General features: G+C 49.1%; 5 protein-coding genes and 1 non-coding gene across 6 annotated transcripts; 4 read left to right on the top strand and 2 right to left on the bottom strand.

Annotated features, from left to right (window-relative positions):
- Positions 1-545: 545 nt before the first annotated feature.
- BO87DRAFT_372690 (SDR family NAD(P)-dependent oxidoreductase) lies at positions 546-2,073 on the top strand. Its single transcript, XM_025622350.1, has 4 exons — positions 546-909; positions 972-1,223; positions 1,321-1,600; positions 1,700-2,073. Exons 1-4 carry the CDS (start codon positions 862-864, stop codon positions 1,957-1,959), a joined length of 840 nt encoding a protein of 279 aa, XP_025484040.1. The 5' UTR covers positions 546-861; the 3' UTR covers positions 1,960-2,073.
- Positions 2,074-2,424: 351 nt separating this feature from the next.
- Positions 2,425-2,496, top strand: BO87DRAFT_t53. Its single transcript has one exon. It is a non-coding gene; the product is annotated as a tRNA-Glu (tRNA).
- Positions 2,497-2,627: 131 nt separating this feature from the next.
- On the bottom strand, positions 2,628-4,763 carry BO87DRAFT_372689 (dihydrolipoyl dehydrogenase). The gene is made up of 4 exons (XM_025622349.1): positions 4,462-4,763; positions 4,283-4,362; positions 3,732-4,214; positions 2,628-3,650 (listed from the first exon to the last, which is right to left on the bottom strand). Exons 1-4 carry the CDS (start codon positions 4,601-4,603, stop codon positions 2,811-2,813), a joined length of 1,545 nt encoding a protein of 514 aa, XP_025484039.1. The 5' UTR covers positions 4,604-4,763; the 3' UTR covers positions 2,628-2,810.
- A 2,366-nt stretch (positions 4,764-7,129) lies between these two features.
- Positions 7,130-7,537, top strand: BO87DRAFT_128927 (uncharacterized protein). Its single transcript, XM_025618032.1, has one exon. The coding sequence runs from the start codon at positions 7,175-7,177 to the stop codon at positions 7,385-7,387; it is 213 nt and encodes a 70-aa protein (XP_025484038.1). The 5' UTR covers positions 7,130-7,174; the 3' UTR covers positions 7,388-7,537.
- A 388-nt stretch (positions 7,538-7,925) lies between these two features.
- BO87DRAFT_421677 (putative MFS monosaccharide transporter) lies at positions 7,926-9,849 on the top strand (the record flags this gene model as incomplete). The annotated part of the gene is made up of 7 exons (XM_025627067.1): positions 7,926-8,322; positions 8,384-8,537; positions 8,582-8,973; positions 9,023-9,105; positions 9,150-9,378; positions 9,430-9,527; positions 9,577-9,849. The coding sequence occupies 7 exons, from the start codon at positions 7,926-7,928 to the stop codon at positions 9,847-9,849; spliced, it is 1,626 nt and encodes a 541-aa protein (XP_025484037.1).
- Positions 9,850-10,097: 248 nt separating this feature from the next.
- BO87DRAFT_412400 (uncharacterized protein) lies at positions 10,098-15,823 on the bottom strand (the record flags this gene model as incomplete). Its single annotated transcript, XM_025626495.1, has 7 exons — positions 10,098-12,584; positions 12,644-14,588; positions 14,659-14,783; positions 14,832-14,933; positions 15,006-15,339; positions 15,682-15,695; positions 15,770-15,823. 7 exons carry the CDS (start codon positions 15,821-15,823, stop codon positions 10,098-10,100), a joined length of 5,061 nt encoding a protein of 1,686 aa, XP_025484036.1.
- Positions 15,824-16,090: the final 267 nt, after the last annotated feature.

The raw sequence follows: 16,090 nt of genomic DNA, 5'->3' as shown, positions 1-16,090 counted from the left end.
ATCTCCTCCTTCCCCCGCTTCCTTCCCGCCGCCCCCACCAACATCTGTGGAGACGTGATCATTATCACTCATGCCCGAATGCTTATTATATCCCACTCCTTCATACCTCCTAAACAGGAGTAGTGCGGAGTGCCCTCTGGTGCATCAGTGCACAGTACCTAGTATTATCCGCAGTATACGTAAGTATATGGTGGGTATCATTGCTATGGAGGCAGTGCAAGGCTCTCTCTCGTAAGATCAATACTCCATGCACATACCCCCTTGTCTAGTTCGCTCTTAGTTATCTACTCCTTACAGAGAGATTCCCCTCCTCCTTGGCGACCATCCTTGACTTTATCCCCACTAATTTCTGACGGCAGCCACCCACATTCTTAGGCTCGACCAAACACTAGTCAGCCCATCCTTTCACAACCTAAATTAAGATGCAGTAGTCAACGGGCTAGACAAGGGCCTGTCATCCAATCGTGGAAAATCACGCAGCCAGTTGAACTGTCTGAGATGATCCCCCCCCGCGACATCGGCTAACGTTGCTGTTGACCAGGATACTCGCTTGATTTTCCAGGACAGGGCAACAAAGAGATAGCATTGCTGCCTCGTTTCACTATTTGGGGTTGATGGAGTACATACTTTGTACCACCGGAGTACCAATCACTACCTTACTCTATCTATAACCCAGCCTTGTCTCGAATGAGTATAATAAGTTAACCCCTCCTCCTCGTCCCCGGGAACTTCCCCCCTCTCCGTAGGTACTCATATTTCCAAGCTTTCCTTTCTCTGTCTTTCTTCTTTCTTACACACTCACAACCTCAATTCTATTTCAACCTCTTTCTCTCATTTATCCCTCTTCCTCCCACATCCAAAATGGTCATCAGAGGCACTCAATTAGATGGCGTCGCTCTGGTCGTCGGCGTAAGAACCTTTCCCTCCCCCACAATGAAACCCTCTTCCCAACTAACCTCCCATCAATCCAGTCTGGTCGCGGCATCGGCCAACAAGCCGCCTTCTCCCTCGCTGAAGCAGGCGCCCGCGTCATCGTCTTCGCCGACATGAACACCGAAACAGCCACTGCCTCCGCCGAAGAGAGCAAGCAATACGCCACGAACCCCGAATACCAATCCACCCACTTCACCGTCAACGTGACCGACCAAGACGGCGTGCAAGCCATGGTTGACTTTGTGGTCGAGAAGTTCGGACGGCTGGACTATGCCGTCAACGCTGCAGGAGTGAGTCCCATCCACCATCATCATCCATTGAGGATATTCCAAAACAACCTAGCGCATAGTTCTCTTCCCACCAAGCTAACCCCAAAAATCCAAATAGGTCGACAACGGCGTGCACACCCCCTTCGCCGACACCGACATCGACAACTTCGACCGCGTCCAGACCATCAACGCCCGCGGTATGTTCCTTTGCTGCCGTGCCGAAGCCGCCGCCATGCGCAAGCAAACCTCTCGCACTTTCACCAGCCGCACCGGCACCCGGGATATTGGCCGCGGCGCCATCGTAAACGTCTGCTCAGCTAACTCCTTCGCCGGACTGCCTGGGAAGGGATCGTATACCGTCTCCAAGCATGCTTGCATGGCGGTGACGAAGATGGTTGGTATGTTTTGCCCCTTTCCCCCCCATACCTTATACACGATACTATCCTATTCAATCCGACCCGTTCCCCTGATATATATATTTATGATATTTGGTACAGGACTGGACCACTCCGCCGAAGGCATCCGCTGCAACGCCGTATGTCCCATCTGGGTCCGCACCCCTCTTCTTGACGTCGAGTTGGAGCGGAACCCGCAGGTGCGCGCGGAGATCGAGGCCGTTATACCCATTAAGCGTGCGGCGGAGAGTGATGAGGTGGGCGACACGATTGTTTATTTGCTTAGTCCGTCGGCGAGTTATGTTAATGCTACGAGTTTGTTGTTGGATGCGGCGGTTACGGCGACGTTGAGGTTTCATTGATTAGTTTTTATTTTTTCAGGTCTGGGAGATAGTTAATAGAAGTGAGAGGGTTATGAGCGTGAATGGTATATGATGTATTTGATGGGTCTTTATGCAGTGGGTAGTGATTTGTTGGACGTGATTTGTTGTAGTAGTATGCCGAATGAATGGTATAATCCCGAATATATAAATAAGTTGAGTAGCCTAAAGAGTCAACTACATAACTGCTTGTTGATTCGTTATTTGTCTGAGAACCGTTCCAGCGGTATAAGATGTGGAAGTTATTCTTCCTGTATATGAACACTACACTGCCTGCTACATATTCACAGTCTCATGGGCATGGTTCAACTATTCAATGGATTTATCTATGATATCCCTTGAATATAGTATAGCCGGACAGGAAACACAATAGATAGAAAAAAGCTGTAGGTTATATCCGTTACCAGTGGCCTATAATACAAAAACACTGCTCCGTTTCCAACAACATCCGATATGGTGTAGTGGCTAACATCGCCGTCTCTCACACGGCAGCCGGGGGTTCGATTCCCCCTATCGGAGCTCAAATTCTCTTTTTATTTTTTTTCTTCCGCTTCTCCACACTGCGAAAACTTGGTTGAGGAGTTAGTTGTTAGTTAACTGGTCCTCTATTACATCGGGACTACGATTTTTACCGACAAGTGATTAATGTTAAGCAGTACTATTGTTTCGTTATATCTGGATACACAACCAACGATAGGAAAATATAATGAGGTCAATGCTACACGGAAGTGGCTAGCTGAGCTAGACTAAGATAAGAGACAAGAGGCAAAAAGGGTACAGGATAGTGCGGGTGGGTGTGTATAGTTTCATGATCAAAACAGGGGGAGAGCTGCTTAGAAGTGGATGGCCTTGGAGTAGGTAGCCATGGCAGCCTCCTTGAAGGCCTCAGCCAGGGTAGGGTGAGCGTGGCAGGTGCGAGCAATGTCCTCGCAAGAGGCACCGTACTCGACAGCCAGGGTGGCCTCGGCGATCATCTCACCGGCGTTGGGGCCAATGATGTGGACACCGAGGATGCGGTCGGTCTCAGCATCGGCGATGAACTTGACCTGACCCTCAGTCTCGAGGTTGGTCTTGGCACGGGAGTTGGCGCTGAAGGGGAAGGTACCGACACGGTACTTGATGCCGGCAGCCTTGACTTCCTGCTCGTTCTGGCCAACCCAGGCGACTTCAGGGTGGGTGTACATGACGCTGGGGATGCAGCCGTAGTTGACGTGGCCGTAGCCCTTCTTGATGTACTCGATGGCAGCGACGGCCTCCTCCTCGGCCTTGTGGGCAAGCATGGGTCCGAAAGTGCAGTCACCGATCACGCGGATGTTGGGGATCTTGGTGCGGTACTCCTGGTCGATGACAAGACGGCCGCGCTCGTCCTTCTCAACACCGACGCTCTCGAGGTTGAGACCCTCGGTGTAGGGGCGGCGACCGATGGCGACGAGGACAACGTCAGCGTCGAGGGTCTCCTCCTTACCACCCTTGGCGGCCTCAACGCTCAGAGCGACGGTAGCACCGCTGTCGTCACCCTTGGTAACCTTGGTGCCGGTCTTGAACTTGATACCCTGCTTCTGGAGGATCTTCTGGGCCTGCTTGGCGATGTCGGCGTCCATGCCGGGACCGCCGATCTGGTTCAGGAACTCGACGACGGTGACCTCAGAGCCGAGGCGGGACCAAACAGAGGCCTGTTGAGGGGCAGAAAAAGAAACCATGAGCATGAATTTTCAAACGGCAAGATCGGAATGTATTCCGCCGGGTATACGCACCATTTCCAGACCAATGATACCACCACCGATGACGATCATCTTCTTGGGGACCTCCTTGAGGGAGAGGGCACCAGTGCTGGTGATGATTCTCTTCTCGTCAATGTTGAGGCCGGGGAAAGGAGTAGCCTCAGAACCAGTGGCAATGAGGATGTTCTTTCCGCGCAGGGTCTGCTCACCACCGTCAAGGAGGTTAACCTTGACGGTGTTCTGGTCAACGAGAGCACCGGTACCCTTGACGTAGTCGACACCGTTCTTCTTGAACAAGAACTCGATACCCTTAGTCAGACCCTCAACGGAAGTGTCCTTGGCCTTCATCATCTGCTCAAGGTTCAGCTTCACATCACCGACCTCGATACCGCGCTTTTTCGTGTCGTGGAGAATCTGGTGGTAGAGGTGGGAGTTGTTGAGCAGGGATTTCGAGGGGATACAGCCGACGTTCAGACAGGTACCGCCCAGACGGCCACGCTTCTCGATACATGCGGTCTGTGAAAATGTAGTTGTTAGAGAAATCGTCTAGCCGGCACACCTTCCAGGAACGATGGATAGCGCACCTTCAGACCTTCCTGACCGGCCTTGATGGCGGCAACGTAACCAGCGACACCACCACCGATGATGACAAGATCGTGTTCGCCTGTGTTAATTCCAGCCGACGGTTAGCCGGGGGCCACTTTTTTCGGAAGCGCAGGCACCGTCTGCGACGGGCCTATCGCAAAGGGCAAAAGTCACGTACCTGACTCAGAGGCATAGCCACGTTGCGTGCGTCCAAAGGAGGCGAGAGAAGGAGCAGCGACGAAGGTAGAGGGAACGGCCTTGGGACCGGCACAGCGGAGGGCAACCCGCGGAGTCGCCCGCGGCAAAAGACTCCGGAACATGGTGAAAAGGAGGCGAAAGGGTAAAGGAAAAAGTCAAAGGATATAGGAAGAACAGCAGACTACCAGGCCTCCCAGTGAACAAGCAACGAAGGGGAGGGGAGGGGACAATTGGAGGTGGGAGGAGACGGGCTCAAGTGGTTAGAGGATGATAGGGAAAAACGATGTTGGGACAAGAAGCTTTCTAAGAGGTTCGCCAGCAAAAGCTGGCGGCCCGGTATCGATACTGTATGCCTCGCGTATGTAATCATCCGCCCCCGTGAGCGTCGGGTCAATTCGGCTAAACTTTGCCATGTTGCCGATGTTGTGCTGAACCGTAATTCCGCTACTGTGTCTGGCTCTTCAATCCCCAGAAGTTTCTCCTGCTTCTGATATCTGGGGTAGTTCCCTCGTCGCTTGTCATCAAGCGTACGAGGCCGTGCCGGGGCTGCACATGGTTGAATACCGGTCAGTGTTACGGCCCAAAATACCTCATAGAATTGCCCAAAAGGGTAAGGAACCAGACTCTCTCCCGCTTCGGAGTCCGCAGAAGGGATTCAACTCGCAGTCTCGAACATTGCAGAGTTCACGCTCCAGGGAACGATCAATCTTTGCATCGTGAACTGCTCTCCGGTGCCTCTGGGAATGAAAATTACCGATACTCGTCAGTCTCCGCGGGTAACTGGCTGAGCCCCTGGCTCCGTAAAGGCTATCGTCGGCATAGCTCGAGCCAGTGCACGGCACTTAAAGGTAATCCAGGTCTTGGGCTGAAGACCATTGGACTGAAAGACTGAAACGCGGATTGAATGGATCGCTCGGAACTCATCCAGTCTGGCTCGAAGTGCTCGCGCTCTTTATTGGATAATATGGATGTGCTTGGACTGATATGACGTGACCTGCGTTAGCAGAGCGCACCTTGCGGAGCATCGACGTCCGTAGCTTCAAATCTGATATGGGGGGTTAGCTTAACTTGGTGCTGGTGGTCGACATGTCCACCATAAGACTGCACAGTGTCGGCTCAACTGGCGTGCTTCCTGTAGTGGCTACAGGCTTGGCAGTTGGGGGAGAAGATCTAGTTGATAACAGCGGTGCCCCGTCTGAAGAATATTTGCTTCTAGGTCACGACTAAGCGCCTCAAGTTGACTGTGAATGTGTTGTTTTGGTCGTTTGTAGGATCATGGCTTTCCTCGGTGACCACTCATGCTCTCATGCAGATCCGGAATTATATTGTTTCGCCCAAAATTGTTCTGTCCGGAACGGAAACCGTTGAGAAACGGCACAGCTCAATCACATTGGCGAGATATCTTCTGCAATAACAGCTCACGTTCTGGCAATGGCAGTGCTAACTGCACAGAAGCAGAATGCAGTGAGACACTATACACAGCGACAAGAAAATCAATTAAACATAGAACTGTCTATCCAAGGTGGATGATGGGCCCCAACAAGGTTTAGCGGCTCGGAAGCTGCTGGCGCCCACTCCGTCTATACTGGAGTGCACTTCTACAACCCGTTGCTTCAAGCTTGGCCCTGAGTTTGGTGTAACTGTGGTCTGGTATCAATGAATATTGCTCTGCTACACCCTGATCTTATTGGGCGACAAAATATGCAATAAATGATGCCAAGCGGTGATAAAGTGCCCCTGGACTACCACTATGGCTGGAAAGTCATACCAGAGACGGGTTCACCGAATCCCGACAAGTTCTGGTAAGAGCTCTATCTTGATATCTTGCGACGTTTTATAAGAATTTTGCAAAACTCCGTCATCATTGTGATAAGGGTATCCGAATGCTATACCTGAAACCGCTCCGTTGGGATATACCGACAGTTGGGAACAATCGGGAACCTTTAGATTCTACAAAATACAGCCAACAAAAGCCAGATATGCGAAGGGCAAAAGCGCGGAAGGTCCCTAGCACTATGCGGAGATGAAGTAGTCTCCTAACATCAGTCAAGGGCCGTGCATATGATACTCACGCCATGCTGCACGAGCAGCAGCAGCAGTAGCAGCAGCAGCAGCACAGGATCAACAAAGCAGGACTGACAAGGCTACTTACAAAGCTACTTAATCACACTTTATTGTTAACTTTCGGAGGAGCCTCATCTCACCGGGTTTTTGGGATCATCGATGCGCCAGTAGGGAATCTCAGACAGGCCCCACAGCTCCCTGGCAACCGAGATATATCTGCCTTGAACAAGGGTCAAGCTACTTCTTAATACTGTTCCGTGTCATTATTTCATGGCTTGCAAAATTCGCAACAGTCTGACGGGAATAGAGAGCTCGACGTAGGTGATTGTGTGCGTTGATGAGGCTAATATCCCAAGAAACATAAATCTTACGAGAGAAGACCCTGATCGTTTACAAACAATAATGAGAACTTATTATAGCAATAAGAAGATAGTAGTCACCTGGTAAAAATTCGTGTCTACACTCAGCAAAATAGCTGGCAAGCTAAAGTGGCACGGGATGTCCCAAAGAGGCGAGTCGGAGTTGGTCCGCCGCGATGTTCTCCGGATTTCCTCAATCTGGCTGAAATCCCCACCCGCTTGGACCAAAATCCCCGGGAAACATCCACACCCCAGACCATCCACTCCCTGATGGCCCAATCCGCTATCCCAGCTACTCTGTACCACCCGCTCCAGCTTATCGTTGGCTTCGCGGGCCCCGCCGATACCGCTGCTTTCTTCGAATCTCCAAGTCCGTACATGGAGTGCGTTCCCCAGACGCCAACCCCGGATGATGCAATGTTAGCAGCCGAGTTTCGCTTGATTACCCACCATGTTTCCCTACACGACACCTACAGCACATAGTACCATGCCGTCTCAGTTTCCACCTCGGACATTGGCCCATAATCCTTCGGTCTGCAGCTCGGCAGCATAGGCGCTGGCCGAATGACCGATTTGGACTCGTCCGCGTCCCGGTCTGGGGTCGGGTTCCCACCCATTCTCTCCAGACTTTCTCGTGCGGGTCCTGTATTCCAATGGCGTCCTTGCTTTGGAGTGGAACCGAGTGTCTGATGGCTGCTTGATGCCCTCCCACCCGGAATGTAACCATATTCGACTCATCGGGCTGGCACCGGTCCTGTGCCGTGGGATTACTCCTCAAAATGGATGATCTTCAGGTGCAAATGGCACCACCGAGCTTATAGTCCTTTCTATTTAATCGTCGCATCGCCCCGCTGTCTCTGTAACCCTGCTTCCTGGTTCCACGTCTATCTGTACTGGAGGTGGCTGATCTCTCCTCATAGTCACGCGGTCTCCGTGCCTGAAGTCACAAGTGAAAAGAAAAAGGTATTTTCCAGTATACACCCAAACAGTCACTACAACCGCGGATTCTAGAGTAGTCAGCATGAGTGACCTAATACCATCATGGAATATTGTCCACAAATTGGAGAAGCGTAATCTTCTCATCGCTATCAATTGCATCGCGGCCTTGTCGATCCTGTTCTTCGGGTATGACCAGGGCATGATGTCGGGTGTGAACAACTCCAAAGACTACATCGACCTTATGGGTTTCGGATATACCAAGGAAGTGAACGGAGAGCTTACCTCTGTCGTTACAGACAGTCTTTTACAAGGCGGAATTGTGTCTGTCTACTACCTGGGGACTTTGTGTGGTGCACTAATCGGTGGCTGGATCGGTGACAAGATTGGCAGAATCAGGACTATCGCTTCGGGTGCGGTCTGGGCGATTTTGGGGGCGTCATTGCAATGCGCAGCGCAGAACCACAATTGGATGATTTGCTGTCAGAGACCCATAGAGACTATTCGCACTATTCGCACTTCGGACTGACGTATGAACTACAGCCCGTTTTATCAATGGTATTGGCACGGGAATCCTGAATGCTATTGTGCCCGTCTGGGCTACAGAGACAGCCGAACATACCTCGCGTGGACAGTTTATTGCGATCGAATGTACTCTCAACATCTTCGGTGTCGTAGTGGCTTACTGGCTCGAATTGTAAGTATATCTTGCTACCTCCGAGACTTGTCTAATTCGCATAGTGGCTTGTCCTTTATCGATGGCGGCAAATCCGCGTTCCGCTGGCGCTTCCCCATCGCGTTTCAGATTATCTTCTTGCTTCTCTTGTTTTTCTCGGTCTGGTTCTTTCCCGAATCACCACGTTGGCTAGTCAAAGTTGGTCGCGAGCAAGAAGCGCGTTACATCCTTGGCCGTTTGCGAGGAAGTACCGGCGACGATGCTGTCCGCGCTGAAGCCGAGTTCCGGGATATCCAGAACGTTGCAGAAATGGAACGATCAATGAATCACAGAACTTCATACCTAGCAATGCTGTTTGGACACAAGACAGGCAGACTGCATCTTGGACGACGTGTGCAGCTGGTCGTCTGGCTGCAGATCATGCAGGAATGGGTTGGTATCGCGGGTGTCACTGTTTGTATGTCAACCACAATATGATAGATACCGGACTAGTCTAACTTGAACAGATGCGCCCACCATCTTCAGCATTGCCGGCTTTGACTCAATGAAGAGTCAATGGCTTAGTGGTCTGAATAACGTCTTCTACATGGTGAGTACTATGCCTTCCCTTATGGGACGTGGTTAACAACTCAGTTCGCAACGCTCGTATGTGTCTTCACGCTCGATCGTATCGGTCGTCGATGGACCCTATACTGGGGAGCCGTCAGTCAAGGAATTGCCATGTTCCTAGCAGGAGGATTTTCCCGCCTAGCCATCAATGCTCGCGACTCTGGCGATGCTGCTCGCGCCAGTTCATTCGGAGCAGCCGCAGCCGCAATGATTTTTATTTTTACTGCGGCGTTCGGAGCCACATGGCTGACAGGTATATACCTAGCTTCTCCTCAAGAGCCACCCATTAATCACAAACTTATAGTACCCTGGGTCTATCCCGCCGAAATTTATCCCCTCGCAGTACGAGCCCGCGGAAATGCCTGGGGCGTGGTCGGGTGGAGTATCGGAAACGGATGGCTGGTAAGTTCATTCTCCTGAACTGCGAAGCGAAGCTAACGCAGCCAACTAGACACTTCTATGCCCTGTGATGTTTGGCGCTATTGGCGAGAAAACGCTATATGTTTTCGCGGCTAGTAACGTCATCGCAATCCCGATGGTGTGGGCATTCTACCCAGAGAGTAATCAACGTACCTTGGAGGACATGGATCTGCTTTTCGCGTCGGAGAGCCCGTGGGTATGGGATGCAGAGAAGACGTTCAAACAGCTGAAGGCAGAGAATCCGGGATATGTGGAGGCGACGGCGCGAAAGGGTAGCGTGGTGTTGGAGCATGTGGATGTATGAGCACACCTTAATGACTGTATGTAAAACTCATTAGATACCTACTATCGAGCAGAATTTCTGCAGCAATCGAACAACTTTCAATACTTGTACTATCTACTATTCCTTCGGACTACTGCATACTGCCTATTGACCGAGTTCGCTACGTATTCCTGAATGTGTAACATCTTGGCAGCTTTATCCGGTCACATACCTCTCCGTATGAACCATGCCGTGCTCGATACTCTAACAAACTAAACCAACTTCTGAACCTAGCGAAGATACATCACCCTCTCTTGCTCATCAAAACGAAATCCTTCTCCTTCTGGTGGCACCTCAGCAGCGAAAGGGGTCTTTGCAAGATCGAGTTTGAAGAAGACAATCGGCCCGACAACCCCAAACCTCGGATAGACCCAAATTGCGTCAAACTGCACACTCATGCGACGATTCCGGAATTCAGGAGGGATCCATAGCAACTTTCGCCCTCTTTGGAAGATCCACTCTTCCCCAATCCACAAACTGGATGGTGAGTACATTTCAGCTGTTGGGGAACAATTATCGACTGGGATAAGGATTTGTCCTCGATCGAGATTGAGATACCGACCGTCACTTGAGAATGACATTTCTTCGAGAACTAAGCCTTTATGGAACACTGAAGTGTCAAATGTGCAAATCCGTTCTCCAGTGTTGCAATCTATGACGGCAATGACGGGCTTCTCCGTTGATAAAATTAGTGCTATAGCAATCAAATCTGACCAGGCCGCCATTGGACCGTGAGAAACAAATCGTCCTACCGTACATGGTATGTTCTGAATCAATCCTGTTGCTAGATTGTACGTAACTAGAACAAGTGTACCGCGTAACGAGTTATGCGAGGCAGTGTCAGAACGCTGCAGCGTCTGCATAACAATATAATTGCCACCTGCAGAATAGATCACCGAGCTAATCGTCTGAAGATTATTCGAAGGAGGCGTACGTTCATTTAGTTGCTGAGAAGGATGCCTGCTTATTTGCCAAACCTCAAGTAGACAACAGCGTGGTTTGAAACTATGATCCCGAACCAAAATGGCAACAGCATCAGACTTCGGTGAGAATCCTATGGCCGGCGTGCAGGGGAGTCCTGTACGCAAAGTGATCTTATTTTTGTTTTCCAGGTCCCATATGTCGACGCCGCGCGAAAAGATCATACCGATAAATCGACTGTCTGGTGAGAATTGAAGATCATAGATTCTCTTTGGTAGAGGAATAGATAATTCTTCAGACATTTTTGCGTCCAATACCCATACATGCTCCTCACCAAGAACAGCCACTTTCTCCCCGTTAGAGGACGATACGATCACGTCTCGGTTATCTCCAAGGTAAAACCCGGAAGACTGCTTTTCCAGGTCCATACTCAAAAAATGAGCTGTAAGTTTATTGAGTGTCTTTGCCCTCAGTATCAGTGCGATCAAGTTACCCTGCATCAATAAATGGAGAGATTTGAAGTCCTCAGTATAAAACCGACAACTCCCCGTGTCTTCTTTCCGCAACATCGTGGTAGCACCTTCAGTATTTGTGATGACCTCGATTCCAAAGGGGTAAGTGATTCTGGCTTTAGGGTTGGTGATCTCAGTATGGGAGCGATCAACTGCAATGTCCCATAGTCGGAGTGTACCATCGAAGGAGCCTAATGCTAATAGTAGTGATCCATCGTGGGAAAGCGCACTTGTTTCGATGTCGTCTTGGTCATATCGAAAACTAAAGATCTGGGTATGAGTAACTGAATCCCAGACACGAACAGTATAGTCCAGCGAGGAAGTTGCAAAGAAGCGACCGTCGGAAGATAAAGCCGTTGTATGTATATCACGATCACCGGTCTGAGTTTCGTCACAAGCAATCAGTTCGGGACTCAGACGTCCTGTTTTGGCATCCCATATTTTCACCATATGCTGATTTGATACTAGAACTCGGCACCCATTCCTCGAAACGCAGAAGTTAGTTCTCGTATATGCAGGCGCCTCACCCTCTACAATACACTCAAGTTCTGTGCCCGCTTCATTAAGCAAATAGATCTCCCAAGTATGTTCAAAATAACCTGAATAGAGTACCACAGCCTCATCATTGAACAAGAATCCAACCGCACATGTGTCGAGGCTATCGTAATTATCCCGAAATTGAGTAAAAGGTGCATAAATCTGTTGACAATGGCCATAGTTCCACACTTCAACAGAATGATCTGCCCTGGAAAATATGAGAGAGTCGCTAACTGGAGAGAATGCAATACGACTGATTTCGTTTTTACCCACTTCACCCAGAAAGTACTCTTCATCGGTCTCAAGATTCCACAGTCTGACTCTTCCGTCCTCAGTCCCATGCGCTATTAGACTTCCATCTCGGGAGAATTCAACACCAAAGTATCCCCCTATTGTTGTTTGATACTTCACCTTCCCTGTTTGAGCGTTCCACAGCTTGAGATAATTTTTGCCATCCCAGTAAGATGAAGAAGCACCTGTCTTTCCATCTGGGGAGAATACAATATTGCCAGTGTTTCTCTCTTCGGTTTCAATGGCAAAGAGCTCCCGAGACCAGTCATCGTCCATGACAGGTTGTTGTGTCACCCATGAGGGTATGAGGTGTGAATAAAACTCTTTGATGGGACTTTTCATTGGACAAAATACGAGAGCGGAAGAATAGACCTGCAAAGGTGCTTGCTCAATAATGTGCCGATTGTGAAGTAGGAATCTCCTCGCATCTCTGACAAGCGGAAAGTAATGAGAGTCCTGTTATGGGTTGTCAGTAAATCCGAGGATATGGTTAGGAACAACGTGGATTGATATACTCTAGCAAGGTCCTGGAGAGCACTGAGTTGAAAAACACCAACTTCAAGCTCACCCATGAAGCTCAAGGCTTCGAACCAGAAGAGAAGCTTTTGTCGAAGAAAGCATTCAACAATACCCCCGTTATCATTCAGCAACTCGCTTTGCTCATCACTGCCCAGCTGCATCAAATGATCGATCCAATAGCGACACGCGTAGCACAATGCAGCTGGTAGGAAAGTTTCCAGTTTCTCCGAGGGAACATCTGATGGCGATGATCCAGGAAGCACCAAGTCACAAAGATCTTGCTTGAGGCTCTTCATTGTTTCCATACATCTTTCGAACAAGATCAAGTGCAGCTGTTGAGGATTGATGTAAAGCTCTGGGGTGCTTTTGCAGCGCTCACGACTCAACAAAAGGTCGCGCAAAGAAGGATGAACTGGACGGATTGGATCATTTGCTGTCCGAACATCCAAAAGAGATTTGAGTGGCTCAACACATCTTTGGACACGCTTATCCCTCGAGCATGAAGAGAACAAAAGTGCTTCTAAAGTGGAAGCTGAGGCTGGCTTGAATGTTACCATGATAGTCCCAACAATCAGTCGGAAGTCTTCGATCATGATTTCCCGCTCTTTCTTGGTTCTCGCATTCAGAGACATCTCTATGATCTTGATATACATCTCGTCTAACTTCGCCTGGGGCGTTTCGGCTTCGCTATCGTTTTTGAGAATCTGATCCAGTCGAGAGGAATAGTGGTATGGATCTTCCAAAAACCGGCAACATGTTGAAGCATACACAAAAAGTCCATCTGACTTCTCCTTCAGCTTCTCGATGTTCACTTGACCTGGCCAGCCCTCTGGTATCGCGGATTTGTATTTTTCACAGATTCTCTTTAAGTCTGCTTCAAGAAAGCGAGTGATGTCATAACTCTTGGATGAGATCTTATGAAGTGGCTGAGAATGGTACAGTTCGGGTGGCAGGCTCTCAAAAGCAAATTGAATGTGGGCTTCTGGGCGACTGGTGACTAGAAATCGAACCGATGGCAGATCTTTTAGGGAGGCCAAGAGTTTCAATACAGTGGCAACTTTGTCTTGGTCCCCACACTCATCAAGGCTATCAACAATCATAATGAAGCGCCAGTGAGCCTGTGAAGAACTGGTAAGCTTATGCAATGGCTCAGAAATGAGTCTAGCCCATTGTACCCGAAGTCCTTTCTCTTCGATGCGCGCATCTTGATCAATGGCATCAACAATGTACTGCCTTATGTCCGGCAAGGACTCCGCCAAGCACTGTGTCAGGGTTGGGAAAAGGTACTGGCTGTTGTTGCGTTCCGGCTCAAATTGATTGAAAAAGAAGCTTCCCCCCAGTCTGATATTAATATCAACAGGGCTGCCATCAGGCCACTGTCTGTCCTGAAGCGCCCATGCAATAGTCCGAGCAATTGTTGACTTGCCCGTTCCAGCCATCCCATGAAGCCAGAGCACTGGATTTCCATCGCCCTGGCACCAATTCTGAAGCATGTCCAACGTCTCCACTTGAGTGTCTTTGAGACACCTTGGCTCTTCAGCGTTTTTGAACGAATCAAATGGGGCCATGGCAGAGAACTTAAATGCCCTCAATATTCGATCTCTCTGCTCTGACAGCAAACGAGTCTGGTTTTTCAACTCATCCTTGAGGTCCTCGACCATTTTCGAAAAGTTATCGACTTTGCTCCCAATCGCAAAAACCATGCCGTTTGTGACAGATTCCAGGTCGCGATCGAGGCTATCCCTCGTTGTCTGTAGCTTATTCAGGCTTGTACTCCAGTTTTCGTCTCCGAGGCTGTCCTTCAGGTTTTCGAAATATCTAGCGGCTCTATGGTGTTGGAAATGCTTTATGAGGCGGAGCTGATAGACATATATCTGGGAATACATATCGACGAATTTGTCTTGGATGAGCAAAAGAAGATTCACCTTGTCAACCGAGGTCCTAGAAGTTTCAAGATCTCTTAGCACTCAGACTGCCTCTTGTGCATGTTAATTATCACTCGAATGCTTACGCTGAGGTCATGGCGGCTCCGTAGTATTTGTCTTCCTCCACATAGCGGTAGCGGACTAGCAGAGCAGAAATGTCATCCAATCCGCTCATGGCATCCGAGTCCTGCTTTAGGATGTTTGCGAGCATCTACAGGGTTTTAGAAACAGCAAGATAGTTCGAGATCAATCAACTTACTGGGAGAGCCACCATAACGCCAGCCCAGGCCAACGCAGTATGGGGATCAGCTGAAATGGCGGAAGAGACCACATCTTTAACAGAGAGCACAACTCCGACTACCTTTCTCGCCAATTCTCCAACAATGATGTCTTTCCCATTGAATGAAAAACGGAATTGCTCCGACTGTCACACTTCAAGTTGTTCCTGAGCAAGAGCTTGCACTTCTTGCTTTCGGTCCAGGGCCTCATCTCCTGTATGGCCACCCCATTCAAGTAAAGCCCGAGTGTACGCATTGAATAAATCCGGATGGCTTTCTTGAACAGCATTGTAAGCTTCTTCCCATGGTTGTCGGGTCTGAAGCTTCTTCAATGCTTCATCAAAAGGGTTTTCAATAGGAAGAGAGGCATTCTGGGATCTATCATCGTGATGGACTTCTGTTGAAGGGCGCTCAGCTTCTGTCGCAAGGCTGCGGTCAGCATCGTCCGTCTTATCTTTGCTGCCAGCGTCCACTACTCCTGCGCCCCGTCTATGTGAATGTGCTTTGTTTATGACTTTCTTATAGAGTTTCCTCATCCTGGTGCGATTGGAAAAGGCAGACTTAGATGAATACTTAATAGTCTAGTTTCTGACACTCCGTATAAGAGGAGTCTTATCAGCCGGAAGCATTAACCATTTTAACGAGGATGGCGAGTACATGTGTGCACATGCGTAAATACCCAATAGCCCCGAAATTGGGCATAAGTTACAGGGGTTATTTGTTAGAGCGATAATATTAGTGGCCAAGGCCATGTGTTGGAATCCCCTAGCACCAACCACGTCTTTTACTACATTTCTTGTAAGCGCTTAGATGGCGACAAATCAGGCATACTTCTCTCTGTCTACCTATTTCGTGATATACTATGTCTGGCCACGGTTCTGACAGATATTCGGAGTTTATTGGTGGAGAAGATAAGTACCTTGATTATTAGGACCTTCCATATTGCTTTCCCTTGGGTCTTGATACAGTACATGATAGCTCATCCATCAATATAAGTAACCTACGGAGTACACGATCCGTACTAGTGTAATAACTCAAAATCAGGGTTATTCGTGAACATGTGACTGCAAGAGATTAATAATACATAGAAAGGTGATTGCAGATAAATCTCGGGAAATAGTAATTATTCTGGCCAGGCAGAGTAGGCTATCATGACAAAGTAACTTTGGACGAAAGTCTATGTGTTCGCATATATTAAGTAAAATATTACAACTAGCCTAAAATATAATATATATTTTAA

This window comes from Aspergillus neoniger, assembly GCF_003184625.1.
Source record: "Aspergillus neoniger CBS 115656 unplaced genomic scaffold BO87scaffold_3, whole genome shotgun sequence".
NCBI lineage: Eukaryota > Fungi > Ascomycota > Eurotiomycetes > Eurotiales > Aspergillaceae > Aspergillus > Aspergillus neoniger.
The sequence above is the reverse complement of the archived record's forward strand: the minus strand, read 5'-3'. Positions and strand labels throughout refer to the sequence as shown.